At 43.1% G+C, this 21,199-nt stretch overlaps 1 protein-coding gene across 6 annotated transcripts in view; it reads right to left on the reverse strand.

Moving 5' to 3' along the window:
* RBM6 (RNA binding motif protein 6) overlaps positions 1-21,199 on the reverse strand; it is a 113,050-nt gene that overhangs the window by 39,911 nt on the left and 51,940 nt on the right. For all 6 annotated transcript variants that reach the window (XM_029050949.2, XM_029050951.2, XM_029050946.2 and 3 more), the window contains exon 6: positions 17,994-18,067. In XM_029050949.2, coding sequence (XP_028906782.1) covers positions 17,994-18,067 — 74 coding nt within the window. The remainder of the gene's footprint in view (positions 1-17,993; positions 18,068-21,199) is intronic.

The raw sequence follows: 21,199 nt of genomic DNA on the forward strand, positions 1-21,199 counted from the left end.
GCAAAAAAACCCAAAGGTCTTCCACCAGAGAAGCAGTGTAGCCTTGGGGAAAGAGCCCAGGCCTGGGAGCTAAGGGGACCTGGATTCTAATCCCATATCACCCACTTGCCTACTGTGTGACCTTGGACAAGTCACTCAACTTCTCTGGGCCTCAGTTCTCTTATCTGCATAATGGGATTCAAATCAATACTTGTCTTCCCTCCCAATTCGACTGTGAGCTCCATGTGGGACAAGGACCTGATTATCTTGTATCTACCACAGCATTTAGTACAGTACTTGACACATAGTAAGTGCTTAACAGACATGATTCTTCTTATTATTGTTATTAGGTACTGTTGAGGGATTTGCCTGAGATCTCAGCCCTGTCCTATACCTCAAACAACGTTCATTCATTCAGTAGTATTTATTGAGTGCTTACTATGCGCAGAGCACTGTACTAAGCACTTGGAATGTACAATTTGGCAACAGATAGAGACAATCCCTGCCCAATGACAGGCTCAAACAACACAAATAAGTTCCTTTGGGTTTCTCACATCTGAAAGAAACTTCAGGCAATGGTGCTCAGTCCTTAGACTGAATACTGAAACACAAAGGATTTTGAGATGAGAACATTGAAATTATGTGGTACTCTCTTTAGCTTTAATTAGGAATCTCAAGCCATGGCCTTTTTAGGGTGTTGGTTTTTTTTTTACTTTTATGGACATCTTGGAAAACTTTGTGTTCTTAACAATCCAGTCAACATGCCTTTATTGAGGAAGCCTCCATAGTACAGTGCTCTGCACACAATAAGCACTCAATAAATATGATTGAATGAATGAATTTTTTTTAATGGCATCTGCTAAGTGCTTACTATGTGGCAGGCACTGTACTAAGCACTGAGGAAGATATTAAACTAGGTTGGACACAGTCCATGTCCATCATGAGTGTTTGCAGTCTAAATCCGCATTTTACAGATGAGGTAATTGAGACACAGAAAAGTTAAGTGACTTGCCCAAGACTACTGAGGAGACAAATGGCGGAGCCAGAATTAGAATCCAGGTCCTTCTGACTCCCAGGCCTGTGCTCTATCCAGTAGACCCTGCTGCTTCTTCACAATGGAGGGAAAAGGCATTCACAAAATGTAATTGAACTATTGGAAACGTGTCCATCAAGGTACGCTCTCTCTATCGCTGTTCATTTGGATCTACGGAATATCTAATCAAACTGTGACGGCTAGGTGGAATTGGACATTGATTCAAAATGTACCGGTTTAGCGTTCATTCGCTGACAAAGAAAACAAAACATCACTGATTTCTCTGAAGGAGTATGTGGCTAAGATTTCTCTACCAGACTACATCTGTGCTGTGCATTTGCAATAACCAGGGTATATTTTTCTTAATTTAACAGTCCTTGGTTTTCAAAAGTCCTTTGAAAGTAAGGGTCATTCACACTTGACTGCTCTGTGGCAATACTAAATCCAGATCATCTAACTTTTCTGAATGATCAAAGGCTACAAAGCACCTCTTTGGAATACAGAGAAGACCTGAAGGCAGGAGGAAATGCGAGATTGTAGAGGAGAGGTCAGGGCTGGCGAGGCAGATTTGGGAATCATCTGCACAGAGATCATAACTGAAGCCAGGGGAGTGAATGAGTTCACGCTTTGGGGGAATTAATATCACCATCGAGTAAAGAACAGTCACATCTGGTTCAGTTAATGGTGGTGGAGGAAGTTAAGCAGACTAATCACCAGGGTTAAAAATGGCCAGAGTGCCAGTGTGAACAGTTTCACCCCCATTTTGTCATAAACCATAGCCCTTCCCACAAACAGTGTGTGGACTTTGTGTCTTATCCAGACCATGGCCAAAGTATCAGGGCTATACTGTTAAAGATCATTTACCCCTTACAGATTTCCTGGAACAGCTTCCCAAAGTCCAGCTTGATATATTTTTTTTGAAATCCAATAGGATTTCAGTGCATAGGGATTGGGGCAGTTATTTGTGAATTTGTGCATTTTGTGCATTATATCTTCAGAGCAAAGGCACTATATAAGTCTAAACTGTTGCTAATTTTATTTGAAATATGAGAAGTATTCACACATTCAAATCCAATCTGGTGCTCGGAGAGCATCAAGGCTCATTAAAGCTCACAAACCCAGGAACAGATTGAGGTGACAATCAAGCATGTTAAGACTCTTCGCCTTTTTATCACAGAAAAATAACATGATAGAAGCTGGAGAGAGCTTCATCCTACAATTCCTTTTAAGCCCACATCATTGTTAACTTTTAAAAAGTACCAGCTGTGATATCTAGAATCATTCAACTTCATAAAAATTATCCCCTGCTTCATGAGAAAATAGTAGGCTGCTTTGGGAATCAACAGACTAATTTTCCCTCAGTTTGGAAGTTCACACCTACCCTGTTTTTATGCCGGGCAGGATGAGAATAATTGGCCAGTGGCTAGGATGCTATTTTCAAACTTATTTCTCACCCAAATTTGTCTCAGGAAGTAATGTGGGACAGACGCTTCACTCAAGAATTGCATAGGCTATTCTGAGTCTGAGCTAGTCAAGCTCAAAAACAAAGAGCAAAATTAAAAAATGAAGCAATGCTTTAAAACAGATTTGCATATAAAACAAAACAATTGAGGTTTTTTTTGTTTGTTTGTTTTTCAGGCAGTCTATCCCCTAGGCTCCACAACCTATTTAGCACAAAGGTTTTGGACATAAAAAAAATCACTCTTTATTTCGGGACCAGCATAAATGATTACTGATCCCATGTGGCTCTCTGCAAGTCTGTTCTTAAAACAAAGCAAGCTGAGATGACATTTCATCCCAAGCTTCAAACATTTCAGAAAAGATTAATCTGTAGACCAAAAATGCACATTAAAATTTCACACTCCTTTCTGGCAAGGTTGGTGTCAGGCTGTTCAGATGAGAAGCCCTTCCCGAAATATACCTATAGGTCTTCTCTAAGGATTCTTAGGTAAGTCCAAGCAATCCTATTTATTGAGTACTTACTGCATGCAGAACACTGTACTAAGCACTTGGGAGAGTACAATATAAAAAGCTGTTAGACATGTTCCCTGCCCACGAGCTAACAGTCTAGAGTGGGGACAGAGAGATTCGTATAAACAAATAAATTGCAGATTTATACATTAGTGCTGCAGGGCTGAGGGGGGGTGAAGAAAGGATACGAGACCAAGAGCAAAGGCAACACAGAAGGGAGTGGGAGAAGAGGAAATGAAGGCCTAGTCGGGGAAGGCCTCTTGGAGGAGATGTGCTTTTAATATGGCTTTGAAGAGGGGGGAGAGTGATCTCCTGTCAGATATGAAGAGGAAGGGTGTTTCAGGCCAGAGGCAGGACGTGGACGAGATAGACAAGATCGAGCTGCAGTGAATAGACTGGCATTAGAGGAGCGAAGTGTGTGGACTGGACTGTAGTGGAAAATCATGGAGGGGGCAAGGTGACGGAGCGCTTTAAAGCCGATGGTAGGGAGTTTCTGTTTGATGTGGAGGTGGATGGGCAACCACTAGAGGCTCTTGAGGAGTGGGGAAACACGGACTGAATGTATCTGTAGAGAAAATGATCCGGGCAGCAGAGTGAAGTACGGACTGGAGTGGGGAGAGACAGGAGTCAGGAAGGTCAGAGGGAAGCCGATGCATTAATCAAGGTGGGATATGATAAAGTGCTTGGATTAACGTGGCAGCAGTTTGGAAGGAGAGGAAAGGACTGATTTTAGTGATGTTGTGAAGGTTGAATTGACAGGATTTGGCGACAGACAAAATATGTAGGTTGAATGAAAGAGATGAGTCGAGGACGGTGGCAAGGTTACAGATCTGTGAGACGGGGAGGATGGGGGTGCTGTTTACAGTGATGGAAAAGCCAGGGGGAGGACAGGGTTCAGGTGGGAAGATAAGAATTTCTGGTTTGGACATGTCCAGTATAACCTTTTATTGAGACCACAAGCTATTGATTTACATCTTTGTTAAATCTAAGTGCCCATAACTAGCCCCTTTGACTCGAGATTTCTTCAGATATAAGAGAAGCCCTGGCCCATTTTATACAATCTGGTAACATAACCAATATGGAAGGCTGTTAGGGAGCGTGTGACTATCCTGAAATATAATCCTCTTAGGGGGTGGTTTGGAGTGAAGAGATTTGTTCATGTAATGATGACCGTGCCTGGGACTATGACAACAGGGACTGTGTCTGCTCTAACTCTAACTGTATTGTATTTACAATTAAGAAAGGGTACAATTAAGAAAAAGAGCTACAAAGAATCATATTCCCTTTCTAAAGGTTCCACAACAACTGAAGCACCAAAGCATATAACGATATGCACATAAATAGAGTGGGTGGGAGAGCTTAGGTGATGTGAAAGTGCTGAAGTAGCCATTGGAAGTGGGGGACATAGGGTGGGGAAAAGAGAGGTTAAACAGGGAAGGAATGGAGAAGTAATTGCAAAAAAAGCCATAGAGATGGGGAGAAGTGATCTAAGTACCATGGAGTTTTTAAAAACAATTAATAAAATAGGACTATGTCATCAACTTCAACCACAACCATGAGAAGCAGCTTAACCAGTCTGATTATCATTTTCTTCATCAATGCGACTGAGAATATAGCACTTAACACTGACGCTGGTAAAATTAAAAATAGTGTTATAATCACTTACCACTACTCAATCCTGCCTGAATGAAACCCCTAGATCAATCCTAGTCTGGAAACTCTTCCTCCTACCCACTGGAAGCAAACTAGTAGATTCTTTCATCTCTTTCTTCAAACTGAACATTTGCTTGGCTGTTGTAATCGATATAAGTGAATATACCAATGTAATATCAAAATCATGTCAGTTGAAGAGGCTGGAAAGTCACAGGATTTTTCCACCCTTTTGGACAGCCAAGATTTAGGGTCATAGTAAGAAAAAAAACTGCCAGATTGATCAGATTTAGGACAACTCTATATATACCAATATGGCAAGATTTTAGCAAGAGTGTGGCAAGATTCCACTGCCATCTATATTGCCTCTGGATGTGATGCTTCATTGTGGTCAAATGGGTAAAGCGCACACCTGGGAGTCAGAAGGATTTGGGTTCTAATCCCAGCTCCTCCACTTGTCTGCTGTGTGATCTTGGTCAAATCACTTAACTTCTCTGTGCCTCACTTCCCTCATCTGTAAAATGGGGATTAAGACTGTGAGCCCCATGTGAGACAGGGACTGTGTCCAACTTGATTAGCTTATATCTACCCCAGCACTTAGTACAGTGACTGGCACATAGTAAGCGCTTAACAAATGCCATGAAAAAAAAATACCTCCACCATACACCCAACAGATTTGGAAGCACTAGATTGTGAAGGACATATATTCTGTCCTTTGCCTTTTTCAAAACACACACAAACACAGAGGACAAGTCAAATGAAATCTAAATTGAAATAAGAATTTACCACTGAAAGCCACATAATTCAAAGCTAATAGCTCCTTTTTACAACTCTGTTCTATTCTTATTTACTGTGTGGTTTGACTTAGTTCTCTTGTTCCATGTGATGCTATTATAGGAGATCATAAAACACAATTGGTTAGATGTGGAATGTAATCAAAGTAGTATCGCTTAGAATGCTAAGCACGCTTTTTTTTTACATTTACATCACTATTGATAAAAAGCTCAAAACACTTTATATTCACCATCACTTTAATCAACCAACCAATAGTATTTATTGAGCATTTTCTGTGTGCAGAGTACTCTGCCAAGTGCTTGGAAGAGTACAATACAGTAAGTCAATGGTATTTATTTATTTACTCATTCAATCATATTTATTGAGTGCTTACTGGGTGCAGAGCCCTATATTAAGCTTCTGGGAGAGTGCACTACATGGAGTTAGTAGACATGTTCCCTTCCCATAAGGAGCTTACAGTCTAGAGGAGGAGACAGACATCAAAATAAATTATGGATATGTACTTAAGTGCTTTGGAGCTGAGGGGGGGAGGTGAATATCAAGTGCTTAAAGGGTACAGTGCTAAGTGCATAGGCGATGGATAAAAGGAGAGAGAGTAGGGGAAATGAGGACTTAGTTGGGGAAGGGCTTTTGGAGGAGATATGATTTTAATAAAGCTTAAGGTGGGGGGAGTGGTGGTCTGTCAGATATGAAGAGGGAGGTAGTTCCAGGCCGGAGAGAGAATGTGGGCAAGGAGTCAGTGATGAGATAGACAAGATGGAGGTACAGTGAGTAGGCTGGAGGTGGAGGAGGAAAGTGTGCGGGCTGGGTTGTAGTAGGAAATCAGCGAAGAAGGTAGGAGAGGGGAAGTTGACAGTGCTTTAAACCCAATGGTAGGAGTTTCTTTTCGATGCTGAGGTGGATGGGCAACCGCTGGAGATTCTTGAGGATTGGGGACACGTGAACTGAATGTTTTCTTTGAAAAATGAACCATGCAGCAGAGTGAAGGATGGACTGGAGAGTAGGGACTAGAGAGTGAAGTATGGACCGGAGGGGGAGAAACAGGAGGCAAGGAAGTCAGCAAGGAGGCTGATGCAGCAGTCGAAGCAGGATAGGATAAGTGCTTGGATCAGCACAGTAGCAGTTTGAGTGGGGAGGAAACATGTGAAGGTTGAACCGACAGGATTTGGTGACATATTAAATATGTGGGCTGAATGAGGGAGATGAGTCAAGGATAATGTAATCACTCAATAAGCAATTATGAACTTATTTATAAGTGCTTATTGAATGATTACATTAGCCTTGACTCATTTACAGTCATCTGCAGCACCCTTGTAGATACACGTTCATCTATTCAATCAGATTTACTGAGCACTTACTGTGTGCAAAGAACTATATTCATTGTACATTCAATTATCTATTTTGAATACTCTACTTGGAAGTATTTTCATGCCTATTTTCCCCATTAGAGTATAAGCTCCTGGTGGGAAGAGAACATATCCACCTACTCTGTGTTGTACTCTCCCAAGTGCTTAATGCAATAATAACAATAATAATGATGATGGTATTTGTTAAGCGCTTACTATGTGCCAAGCACTCTTCTAACACCTGGGATAGATACAAGGTTAACAGATTGTCCCACGCTGAGCTCACAGTCTTAATCCCCATTTTACAGATGAGGTAACTGAGGCAGAGAGAAGCTAAGTGACTTGCCCAAAGTCACACAGCTGACAAGTGGCGGAGCCGGGATTAGAACCCATGACCTCTGACTCCCAAGCCTGTGCTATGCGCTCAATAAATACCACTGATTGATTGATGTTTTGTACTTCCCAAGCACCTGCACCCAGAGGGAACTCAATTAACATTACTAATCATCTTTATTTCTACTACGTAGACTAGATGTGTAGCCCTGCTTCAAAATGAGGCCCAAAGAGATGAACGTTGCCCCGCAAAACAATTGCCAAGCGGGAATGGGAGTTGAACCCAGATTTGGAAACTCAAGATTTGACTTCAGTTTGTGTCAGTTATCTCATCAACATTACTTCTTGATCAAATGAGCACAAACTAAGAGGATGTCACCTTAATAAGCACTGGGAAGAGGGCTAAAAGTAAAATTGACTGCACTTGCATTCAATTATACTCTATCACAACCAAAGTTATTCAAAGAACCGGTCAACCAATCAACGGTATGTATTTGATGCTTAACGTGTGCAGAGCACTTTACTATATGCTTGGGAGAAGAGAATAGAATAGAACTGGATTATGTGGGGGCGGGTGGTTAGGCTGAATTAATTCTATCCAAAATGAGTTCCTCTGAGTTCAATCAAATTATCAATGTTATTGAGGGCTTACTGTTTGCAGAGCCCTGTACTAAGGGTTGGGAGACTCTAAACAGGGTCAGTAGACATGATTCCTACTCTCAAGGAGTTTACAATCTAATGGGAATTCCAAGTTTGCCATTCAAATGCCACTGCCAAAGCAGAATTTTTCTTTGATTGACAATGCCGTCAACGGTGCCCCATCTGGTTATCTTGTGCTGTGTTCAGAACACAGTGGGCACTTAATGAATACCCCAATTATTATTCTTCCCCCGCTATGCCATAAGCTCCTTGAGAGCAGGAATCATGTCTACTTACTCTATTGGATTCTCCCAACCCCTTAGTCCAGTGCTCTGCATGCAGCAAGTGCTCAACATCATTGATTATTTTATCGAACTTAGAAAAGCTCATTTTAGATAAGCTTAACTCAGTGTAACCACCTCCCCAAATCTACTTTCACACTATTTTTGATGAACAAAGAATGCATGCTCCCCGGGCCTTTGTGACTACAAATAATAGGACAAAACATGTTTACAATACTAGACAGCTGATGGGCATTCTATAAATAGTTGTTGTTGGGCTATTTTATCACTTGCCACTCCCAAATCTTGTTGATTACATCCATTCAGGCAGAACCCTCCTAACATGCTGAAAGGCCAAAAGTTAGATATGGAATTCCCTCCCCCCCAAAAAAAAGTCCCAAGCACTAATTCTGGGGCTTGAAGAGGAGCACACGCTTAGCTCACTGGGGTAATGATAATAATAATAATATTAATGATGATGGTATTTATTAAGTAATTACTATCTCCCAAGCACTGGGGTAGACAGAAGCAAAATAATCTGATCAGACACAGACCCTGTCCCACACAGGGAATACAAAATAAAAGGAAGAGAGAGCAGCTATCTTATCCCATTTTACAGAAGAGGAAATTGAGGCACACAGAGCAATCAGGAAGAGTGCTGCTTTGTATTTCGTGTGATATTCAAGGGAGAAACTCAGGTACACTCGGTTCTGCCATAAATCTTGTTTATACTACATGCTTTGGAGAGCCTATAACAGCAGAACATCATGGAACATGATGTGGGATTATAGTTTTCGTATGAGGCACAAGTCGAGCCCTGGAACAAGGAACAGCTATAACGCATTCATCACTGGCAAAGCGATAAGAATTTCTTCCATTAAAGGAGCCCCACAAATTGTCCTGAAAATCTTCCTCCCAAAGGTTGCTCTTGCCTCTGTAGCAGATATTCTTAGCCAGCATGCATTCCATCCACGTTGACTAGCTTGACCACAAAGTGAAAATAAGGAAACCTTGCCACGTGGCCCAGGAGTAGAGGAAGTGAAAGCTCTAGAATCAAAGGCATCTTGCCATCCCCAAGGCATCTCACCTAGAGTTCCTAGCACATGGGTCACACAGCAGCCTACGGGAAGGAATTAAGAGAGGCTAATACAATCAGGCAATTCAGAGTCCAGTGGGCAAAAGGATGTAGGAAATGACTTTCCTTTTCCCCAGTATTTTTTGATAATCAACTAATTGATTCATTCTGCAGCCCTCTGATACAGTGTGTTGAATAGGTGACTCCAAAACACTGGCCTTTTAAGAGTTAGGAAAGGTCAAAATAGGAATGATATCTGAATGACAGCAGGAGAGGTTTTAGCCATTGGACTAATTAACCAGGCAATTAGTCAGAGACCACCTCCCTGCCAGTAGCCATCACAGGGGTCCACCAAAACCCACAATACGCAACACGGCAAGCAAGTTCTTCTCAGCACCTGCTAAGGAGATTAATCGATCAATCCATCCATCAATCAATAGCATTTACTGAGCGCCTACTGTATGCAGAGCACTGAACTACGCGCTTGGGAGAGTACAACACAACAGAGTTGGTAGACACGTTGCCTGCCCACCAGGAGCTTTCATTCTAGAGAGGGAGACAGACGTTAAAATAAGAACGGCACCAGATGTTCTTCTAGTGGTACCTGCTCCCAATTGGTCAGCAATTCCCAGAGCCCCTTCCTCTTTGAGAGGCTCAGAGGCCTCCCGAACCAGCTCCAAACTGCAGAAACTCTAGATTGTTCCTTAAAATAATGGTGGTATTTGTTAAGCACTGTTCTAAGCACTGGGATAGATGCAAGATAACCAGGTCCCACATGGGGCTCACGTTCTAAGTAGAAGGGAGCACGAGTACTGAAGCCCTTTCTGCAGATGAGGCAACTGAGGCAGAGAAGTGACATGCCCAGCAGGAAAGTGGCAGAGACGGGATTAAAACCCAAGTCAACTGACTGCCAGACCCGTGCTCTTTCCACTAGGGCCATGCTGCTTATGTCAAGTAGCCCGTAGCCTTGGCTGTGGGTCGGGGGACTTGTACCTTATACCCACACCTTGATTCCTCTGACCCAATATGCTTTGCCTAAATCCAAACCCTTTCATTCTTCCTTCTGCCACGGATGCTGCTCAGTGCTAAAATAGGTCTGGAATGTGCAGAGGTACAAGTGCACCTGGAGAAGGGACGAAGTTATCTTAAGGACCAATCTGGCTTCCACTCCCCAGAGCTGACGAGACCTTTATGCTCTCTCTGACAGACAAAAATAATGTTTGGTCCTCTCTGCTTCAAGTACCCAATCCAAAGAACCCAGCTGCTTCAAAGCCCCTTGGGCCACTGTAGAACTCTCGAAAACACAGATCAGCTCATTACAATTCCACAATGACTGACTTACTCAACAAGAAATGAGAGCTAAAAGCTAAATGTGCATGTTGGCTACGACACCATCTGCATGACAAATATATACACACACACACACGTATGGAAAGGTATGTTTCAGGGTATCCAGAGCTGAACTTCTTCAGATTGCTTGGAAAATTTATTCTTGGGTACAAGTACGCACCATTCCTAAACATAATGGTATTTGTTAAAGCACTCACTATGCATCATGCGTTGTTTTAAGTGACATTTCGGCAGATTGAATGATTTCTAAACACAACTCCAAGGGCCATTTAAATCATAAACTTACTGGAAACATAAACCAGATGTATTAATAGCAAATGCTTATGCCTCACCCAGTGCATTCTCTGCTCCTTGTCCTATGAAGAGGTAATACACCTGTATGAGACTGAGGTTTCTAGAAAAGTTGAGATTTGGAAGTTTGAAGACTACAACCTGAGATGAACCTGTGAGAGTCCCCTGGATAATACAAGTTTTACACAAAAAGCTTTCCATTTTCCACAGTGCTAATGGGAAGTTCTCACACTTGCGACACCATTTAAATTGAATCATCATAAGCTGGAACCAGTTTTTTCACAGGAACAATATTATATATGGGGAACTGGTTCCAGAACCAAGGTTGGATATCCTGTTTTGACCACAATAGCCCAGAATTGTGGACCTAACTAATCGTAGCTGACTAATATCGCTACGTTAATGCATTTAGAGAGTCAGAGAAGTTCACAAAGAGGTAGGTGACTTTTACTTCGTTAGAATTAAATGGACAAGTCGATCCTTCCTGGTGATTCCACCTGGTTAGCCTCCACCTCCCCCCACCCCCTTGAAAATTTTGCCACCCACCCCCGGCCCCCAAAAACCCCATCGCGACACACATCACAACTGTATCACATTGCCCTGAGGTTCCTCCGCACACCACCCTCCAACCCTTAACCCTCCATGTCCCTGAAATTAGTGTCCAAAAGGGGGCTGGTCCAAGTCAGTGTGTTGTAAAGCTGAAATGGAGTGTAAATATAGAAATCTTGCAAATGTCGTTCGTCTTAACTTCAAACATCTTACAAACTGCCTGTAAAATAAAAAGTGCTGACAACATAGCATGGAAACTCTTCTTAGCACCTGTTAGGGAGATTAAATGTTAAGACCAGCATCAGACGCTCTTCCAGTGGTACCCGCTCCCAGCTGTTCAGCAATTCCCAGAGCCGCCTTCCTATTCAAAGGGCTCAGGGGCCGACCGAACTAGCTCCAGCTCCAAGTTGCAGAAACTCTAGATGTTTGCTTATGACCAAGGAGACTGCAGTCTTCGCTATGGGTCAGCGGACTAAATCTTATACCTATGCCTTGATTCTTCTGAGCTAAGGTGCTTTGTCTAAAATGACCACCATTTTACTTCACCCAATCCTTCACTGGTCTGACTGCCTTATTTCCCAAAGGTCTAGAAGGCTGGAGTTTTCACCATCCTGTCCTAATCCTGTCTCTTTCTTGCTTTCGTCTTTGCCATAAATACATCACCATAGAGAGAGAGATAACTACGTAGTTCCTATGGAAAGTCAGCAAAAAAAAAAAAAGGCCATTACTCAAAGGACAGAGAGGACTTCAAAGCAAGGTACAGAATTTGCTCTCCCCATACCAAAGCACCAGAGGTGTGCCTGCACTGACCTGAAAGAGCCCAAGTTTGTTTCCACATTTCACAGTTAGACAATTACTCTATATTCCCCTAGCCATGGCAGTGAATTTTCCTGAAGAAGGGAAATTCTGTGCAAGGGCATTATTCATAGAAAAGCAAGCTTGCCTAATGCTTTTTTCAGTCTCTTGGAGAAAAGGGGAAGTGAAGAGCCAGTCAGCCAAGTTAAGTGCAGTTCTGGCCCCAGCCTCCATATGATGATATCTCCAAAGTGACTAGCAATATGTGATGAAGCTTCTTTTGAATTTCCCCTGCACAGGCCTGGGCATATCTTCGGATCACGGAGACCTGCCTTCCCGCTAACAGAAGCTGGCCCACTGCTCTGACATTTAATCAAACTGCAGCAGAGAGAGTTCAGGATTCTGGGACTATCAGTTTCAAGGTTTTCATATTTTTCACAAAGATGCTTGCACATATTAGGATTCTCCACAGCGGGCTACTCTCCTAACCTGTGCTGGGAAGGAAAAATTGTCCCAACAACCTTGCTTCATAATAGGTCACGATCTCCAGCCTCTTTTCCCCAACCTGAAATACCAATGTTTGGAGAAGGAGCAACAACACTGGGCTTCTGCTAGATGAGTGGTGTTCTCTTCCCCAGCTGGGATGGTCCATCTGTAATGAAGTCAAGTTGTCTTTGACTGTAGAACTCCACTGATGAATCAATTATTTATTGCTGAGAAACTACTCCAGAGAAATGAATTTCTCTCCCAGTCATCCTTGAGAAAGATTACTTCTGATGAGCCGTGAGTCACAACGAGAGCACGGGACCCAACTCGGAGTTTGGGGCAGCATTGAGTTTGTAAGCCAAAGAAAGGCAGGAGCTAGTATACCAAACTCAGAGCATCTTTTATCGCCTACCTTCACCGCAAAAGGAAGCACTTTAAGATGCCTCAATACTGAGCAGAAGGCCACGGAACTCAAACGGATCAAATTCCTAACATTATGCGACAATAAATCCGTCCATCTCCCTCAGCAAAGTCCAAGACCAACCACACACACTCGGCGAGAAGCGAAGACTATTTTCTTCCTCAACAGACAACAGACAAGTGATACCACAGGCATTAAAACAAGGAAGTGCTCAAACTCAGCTCCTGTAGTTCAACATGGCAGCAGGCTGACCTCCATCCTCTCAAGGGAGACTGAGCCTGCAGATCCAACAGCAAGCCGCACAGAATCGCGGACGGGGTGCAGCAAGCCGCGCAGAATCACGGACAGGGGTGCCCGGATGCCTGGATTAAACTTTCCACGTTGGCACTCTGGATCTCAATCGCCTCTACCCCCGCAATGGTAAAGGGGGGACCTGCATCCAGCTCCATCACCTGAATTTTAAGCATGGCTTCTGGGAAATTGCTAAAGCAACCCAAGCAGGTATTGCTTCAACAATCTCATATCTTGGCAACGCCATGAATCCTAACATACATGTTGTCAAACAGAATGCTCGCTTCCTTCCCTTAAAGGAACAAAACCTGGCAAATGAGTTAAAAACAGCATCTTCACTGAACAAATCAGGACAGCAGAGGACAAGATGAAAATTCTCCTTAACCCAATAAACTTCCTCGAAAACTCGTACCAACACACAGGGCTCTATGTTCAGGCACATACAGTAAATCCTGGTGACTCTGAATCTGGGGATCTTAAATAATATCGGTTCATAAATCAAAGAGGAAAAAAGGTTCATTTGGAAAGTAATGGGGAAGCAGGTGCACCCTAGTAGAAAGAGCACAGGACTGAGAGTCAGGAGATCCAAATTATAGTCCTGGCTCCGTCACTTTCCTGATGCGTAATTATGGGCAAGTCACTTAACTTCTCTGTGCCTCAGTTTCCCCATCTGTATAATGGGTTTGAATACCTGTTCTCCCTCCTCTTAGACTGTGAGACCCACTTGGGAGAGGGACTGTGTCCAATCAGATTATCTTGTATCTACTCCAGTATTTAGCACAGTGCCTGACACATAGAAAACACTTAATACAACTATTATTAGTATTATTTACCCCAGTGCATGGGAGATAGGGTATCATGTGACTTTCCTAAGAGCATCCTCCTTTATCTACAAAGATGCCCGTTATCCCCCTGGAAATTCTCTAACCTCAATCTCGAGGGTCAGGTAGAGTTTCTGAGCCCATATTGCTGTGTATGCTAATCCAGATTCTTCTCCCAGGAGAAAAATGACTTGCCTATCAAAAATGTTCCTGGGAATGATCCCAAAGAGTTGTTTGTTTGTTTTTCAAGTTAGCCCAATTGTGCTCAAAGTTCTTCTAAGGGAAAAGCTGAACTGTGGTAGATACAGTTCCAGGGGGACTATCGTGCTCCTGAATTTTGCAATCTGTTTAGGATTTTGGACATCTCATTACCAAAAAGACATAAAAGCAACAGGGGGAAGGGGATGAATTTAAGTTCCAATATCAAAAGAGCCGCACTTACACAGCCCAACTATGTAATCTGTGAAGGAAGGCATATACTGCTAATAGTCTTCAAATACCATTTCTGAAGGAGGGGGGAGAGGAATTCCTTATCCTTTGGTTCTTCTTGTACAATTATGAAAAATTTAGGTAAAGTATCAGGAAAAACTCCCTAATTGTGACATCAGACTATGGAACTACCTATTGTGATGTGCTGGAGCTCCCCCGGATTGGGACATTATAACTACTGGGTGTGGTGGTTTGGTACCTAAAAGCCTGGCTGTTTTCAATGCAGATATAACTAGAGAGAAAGGGTTTAGGGTTTATAGGTTTTTCAGTTCTGACTTTACAAGGGCCAAACTAGGTTTGCCTCTGGGCTGCCGGGGGGACAGGCTGGGAGCGGCAAAAACTCAGACCCAGTTCAGCCCTTGAAGATTTTGGCCCTGCCCGCCTGAGTGGCTCTACTTCAGAATGCCTAGGAGACAGGCAGAGAGCATTTGAGCCTTCAATATTGTAAACACCATTTGCCTAGAAGCAGCGTGGCTCAGTGGAAAGAGCACGGGTTTTGGAGTCAGGGCTCATGAGTTCGAATCCCAGCTCTGCCACTTGTCGGCTGTGTGACTCTGGGCAAGTCACTTAACTTCTCTGTGCCTCAGTTCCCTCATCTGTAAAATGGGGATTAAGACTGTGAGCCCCACGTGGGACAACCTGATTCCCCTATGTCTACCCCAGCGCTTAGAACAGTGCTCGGCACATAGTAAGCGCTTAACAAATACCAACATTATTATTATTATTATTATTATTATTATTATAAAACCGATTCCAGATGACTAACCTAACCTTTCATTCTTCGTGGCTTTCACTGTTCTGAAAGATGACCTGCTGTCCTCTGAAAGTGCCCCAGTCACACAGTCTCACCCACTGGACCGTTACCAGATCTTTCATAGCTATCTGAAAAACATAGTCCTCCCAATCTCCGAGATTCCGATTAACTTTACACCAGTTGCATAGCGACTGGAACCCCTACCCTCGGGCCATAACAAGTAGCTTGGGCTAGCTACAATGAAAATGGGAACAATGGGAAATAGCATGACCGGGTGGCAAGAGCACAAGCTTTGGGAGTCAGAGGATGTGGGTTCTAATCCCCTCTCTGCCACTTGTCTGCTGTATGACCTTGGGCAAGTCACAACTTCTCTATGCCTCAGTTCCCGCATCTGTAAAATGGGGATTAAGACTGTGAGGCCCATGTGGGACAGGGACTGCGCCCAACCTGATTACCTTGTATCTACCTCAGGGCTTAGAGCAGTGCTCGGCACATAGTAAGCACTTAAATACCACTATTATTAAAACGTTTATGAAAATGGGTAAGTTTTCTTTCTGCCTATAGTTTCTGACCTCATGTTCTACTCCCATCCCCTCAAGATATTTTGCAGGAAAACATCTAATACTCCAGATAAAAGTAGTACTTACGGGTAGAACCACATCCACAACTGATTTAATGCAGAATTTGTCCACCAGTGACATTTAGCTAGATAGGCCATATTCTTCTTCTAAACAGGAAAAGATGGACCAATGCCCTGAGATTCTCTTTTCTGTAACCTCCGGCCAAATTTAGTAGAGTGCTCTATCCAAACAGTGCTGTACCCAAACATGCTGCCTTCTTTTTTTCTTTTTAAGGTGCTGGAACTGTTTGCCTCTGGGCTCGAATTTGGAAAAGAGGCTGGGGACAGGCTGGATGGAGAGCAACGGACAAGGAGGTAAATAATGCTTCAAAATGTGGATGGAGATGTCAAGACTGAGGAGCCGTGAACAACTGTTTGGAGATGACTGTCTCTTTGTCCACATTACTGTTTCCAGATTTTGGCCCCTGCTCTACTGGACTTCCTTTGATGTGAACTACGAAAGGCTCCTGAACCCCTACTTTGTGTTTTCCGCCTCTTCCATTAACAGGCTATTTCCTGTACTGGTAACTTACTTTGTAGTACTCTAGGGACACTTTCTAATGAGGAGCTCCAAAGGCTTTTTAGATATCAGCTAATCCTCACTTCTTGCTAAGTACCCTGAGTTTTCCGATGAGGGGTCATGTTCCTGACAGACCCCATTAAGGAAAGCTCACGATCCAGTCCGTGCACCTTGACTAGTGCACAATAGTTTCTTCCAACGCTGCATTGCTTTCAATCCAGACAGACATGCGTTGCTGGAGACTGTTTGCTAATTCCCCACTGCAATCTATCCAAAATATGTAATGAAAACATGCATTGTAGAAGAACTGAGTGCATGTATACACAAACTGTACAAAGGAGGGAGAGAAGGCTTCATCCTGCCATACAAAAATGCTAGTCAGGATGATGACAATGATCTAGATTTGCACATACTGAGGCTTACAAAGAAATGAACTTGGGCTTCAAAAGCACCAGACTGCGCAAGTAAGCAGTGAATAAACTTTTTTAAAGTAACCCAATTCTCTGGTACTGTCCTACATGTTACCATTTCTCACTATCATCGGGTGCATTATTGCTTTGGCACCACAGTGCAGGCAGAGCTATGGAATGTTTTTGGACCGATGAAAATTTTTCTTTTTTTTTTTTTTTGATCTAGCTTGGTGAGTGAGTTACGATTACTTTTCCCATTTCTAAAACTGGAGAACTGAGACTCAGAGAAGTGAGTGGATTTTCCTGCGGTTACTTAAAAGGGAGAGCCAAGTCAGGAACCAAAGTCCCATTTCTCGAGTCCTGATGTAATGCTCTATCTGTTCGATGCTTCCCCTCTAGAAGGTTCAAATCGCGTATTTAAGTGGAAGGGCCAGAAAATGAGTTTCTAAGTGGCAAGCCAGGCTCTTAAAATAACACAGAGTACCCAGGTATATGCTTCCAGATTCAGATTCACCAGGTCTGACTGTATGCAACCAAGCTCTTTTGAATGCAACTCCCAATTGGCCAGGGAACGACGACAAATACAAGAAGCATCTACTGTATATGAAAACTCTCTTCCCCATTATTCCTTGATGACGCATTTGGAAAAGTGGTTCACACATGCAAGGTATGCATGAAATCAGAGCTGCAGACAAGTGGCGTTTTTTGATCGATCCAGGTATGGGAGAGCATACCTGAAACCTTTGTGCCTGGGTCAGATCTTCAAAATCACTGAATAGTCAAGAGCTGTTGCCCACAAATGGGGTGTAAACCCCAAAGGACGCCACACTATGCCAATCATTTTTTCCAGCTAGTCAATCTACTATTGGGCCCTAATTTGAAGACCAGACAACTCTGTGTCCATTAGCGCTTAAAGAGGTCTTCCTACACCTCTCTGCAATAATCGGCTCACACTAGCAATTTGGCTGAAATGTTGTATGCTCCATGGACAGATCTTCTTCCGCACCTTTCCAAAACCAAGTAGTTTGGATTTCCCCTCCCGCCCCGTTAAAAAAAAAATCCTTCTAGCAGCATTCAACCGAAGGGTAAAGCAACCTGGTTGGCTTCCATGCATCCGATGGCTTCTTCCAAGAGTGAAAACTCCACGCAGACATAGCCATAGTCGTAACCTGGGGACAGCATTTAAATACAGACGGGAGTCGTGTTAGTGCCTTGCAAACACAAAAGCCACATTTAAATCCCCCAGTTTCCACCCCCTCAATCACAAACCCTCCCTAGAACCCGCCTGCCCCTCCCATTTACCAGAGATCACACCTCCAACCCACAACAGAAAGCAAAAGCTTTGATCTAGGAAATTTCAGCTCCACCGTGAGTTTCATTTCGGATTGGCTTTCTTGCACGTTCAGTTCCTACGTCCTCCTCTCTTGACCAAATGGCCTGGGGAGGGAGTCTAAGGATGAACAATCCCATCAGCAGTAGTTCATATGGGATACAGTTAGAAGCAGGTAGAATTCCAGAAAAAACCAGCAGCAGCAGCAGAACTTGACTGCCAAAAATAAGAGACATTCCCCTGCCTACTATGGCAAAGCAGAGGTGGTTCTGGGGGACCATCTCTGCACAGAATGGAATTCAAGGAGGCTATTTTTCATCTGGAAGTTTCTGGAGATTTACGGATGACCTAATGGGAGTCCGTTTCAGACCTCGGGCCTCATATTTGAAACTAACTCCAATGTCATTTTTTTCAACAGACTTTTTGCATCTGAACACAGAGGGGGAAGAGATGAGGATTGCTCGTTTCCACTAGTGAAAATCACCAAAAGAAACAGAACATCTTTAGGTCATTCCCCTTTCCCTCTCATCTTAGCAAACTCTTATTGAGGAGAGGGGATCTCCCTTGTTTTCCTGTGTTCCACAAGAGAGTGTGAATTAATATTACAAGAGGCCAAGTTACAATCCCAATTCCTACTGATGGAAAATGATTCCAAGACAGGCTTTGCAGAACAAGCTAATACTACTGCAGTGATTTTCATGCCTTCCACCTCAACTGCTTCACAGGATATAGGCTTTCAAAATCAACCTTTATCTGAGAGCATTATTGTGTAAATAAAACACAAAGAAAAAAGATGCGACCTATTCAGATGATGGAGGCGGCAAAAATTCTGGGAGGTAGAGGTGTTATAAAATCAAGGGTAGTTTGAGTTCAGGGCATGACAAACTACAGGACTCCGAAGCCACTGAGGTAAATGGACCACATAGCCAAAAAACAGATGAAATCAGAGTCGTGCAGCATGGCTGGAATAAAGTAGTGAGAGAAGGGGGAGACAAGCGATGATCCCACCATCTCCCCCGCCCCCCTTTCTGAAATCAGTGCACTTGGCCGGGTGGAATGAACGCACAGGCTCTTTTTGATGTTGTTGTTGTTACTGTGTGCACCCATTTGTCTTGGAGTGTGTGCAACCATATGTAACATTTATTTTGTCTTCCTACTTGAACAACAAATTCCTTGAGGAAGAAACTGTGTTTTAACATTTGCTGGATTCAGAGAAATCGGGGAGACTGCAGTGTTCTTACGAATTGTCCAGTGGGCACATAGGTGGGCTGAAAGACAAGATACCTTCTTGGGTGAAGTGACCAGGAAGAGGAATGAAGTGCCTGAGAAACAAACAGCATCATTCCCAAACCAGAAAGTGGAGTTTCCACACTGTGATATCATGCCGGTGCCAAAGACTTTTGAAGGGAGAGACTGAAGCAGAACATCTGACCCCAGTTCTCTCAGACTCCTCTTCTTGGTGGAAAAAGAAACCAACTCAATGAATGACTCAGCACATTGCTTGCTATATACTTTACAACCTTGATTTGGAGCAGAATTTTCAAAAAATGGGGAATAAGATGAAAATAGTTTTGTACTTCCAAATAAACGAGATTGAGCATATATACAGTGAGTATTTGATAGAGGAACTTCAACATTTGTTACTTCGAAAGGTCACAAAGTCTCCAGAATTTTCCAAAAGGCAATATAGAATAGTTAAAAAAAATAATAATGAGCTATTCCCTATAAACCTCTGAGATACTTTTTGGAAATCCAAAAAAGCTGAACCCTTTAAGATCAGCTCCTCTCTCCGACTCTTTTGTCAACTACCTGAGACTATCTGAGAGATTCAAAAAGAAGAGAAGAAACCCAGGGGAGACCCAATTCTGTTTCAACCCTGCAGGATGGTCTGTGATGGAACACACAAAATGAACCAAAGCCAGACCAAATTTCCAGTTTATTTAGTTCTGAAATGCTGATCACTGAGCATCCAGGCACCTTGCATAAGGACGCATAAAGAATCATGGCAGGGAAGGCCCCAGGAGGCCTGGGAAGTGGAAAAGTCCAGTTATACAGGAAAGGGTTACTTGGGACATCCCACCCCTGAATCTTATCCCCAAAGCGAGGACAGTCGTGAGGATCGCTACTTAAACACTGAATGCTTACTGTGTGCCAGGCACTGAGAGAAGACAAGGTAAACAGGTCAGACATGGTCTCTGGCCCACATGGGGCTCACAATCTAGGTGGACAGAAACAGAGAAGAGATAAATGACAGACAATGGGAATACTTAATAAAGCAAGAAAAAACGATTCAAGGCAAAACAGAACAATACTAGAAGGGAGCAGAACTGATGTCTCTCATTCTTTACTTCCAAACTGGTGGGTGTGGGGAGAGGGGGGAGGCTGGGTGGCTGGACTTCCCACGTGGTGGATGGGAGACACGAGGAGGAGATTTGGGAAATAAAGTGGCAAATTTAAAAACAGCCCCTAAAACTGAAATGGCTATACAAAACCTGTGAATAATAATTAGGCATATGAATTCTTAAATCTACATCCAGATTTTGATTTTAGAATAGTCAGCAATTCCCAAGACTTTCTGTCCTGTTCCTTTCTCCTGGCACGGGAAAAGCTGAGCAATACTCTCAGCCTCACAGGTAGAAAAGCAATCGCTAATTGTGTGGCACTTCACCCTGCCCACCCAGCAAGATGGGAAGTGGAGGATTAAAGAAACTTCCAAGGAGCCATTCATTTAGAGCAATTAACAAGATCAAGGAAAGTGGATTCCATTGATTTTACACCCAAATGCCTTTTGGGAGGACCGACTGGAAAAAAAAAGTCTTAGCAAGCTGTTTAACTTTTGGTACTAGTTTACCAGGCTATATTTCAAGCTATCTGCTTCCAGCCTCTTAATGAAGAGGACTCTCAGAGAAACACGGATGGCTTCTTCAACTTCTGTTAGGCAACAAATGGCCTCATTAGGAAGGAGGAGTAC

Source organism: Ornithorhynchus anatinus, chromosome X1 (assembly GCF_004115215.2).
Source record: "Ornithorhynchus anatinus isolate Pmale09 chromosome X1, mOrnAna1.pri.v4, whole genome shotgun sequence".
Taxonomy (NCBI): Eukaryota; Metazoa; Chordata; class Mammalia; order Monotremata; family Ornithorhynchidae; genus Ornithorhynchus; species Ornithorhynchus anatinus.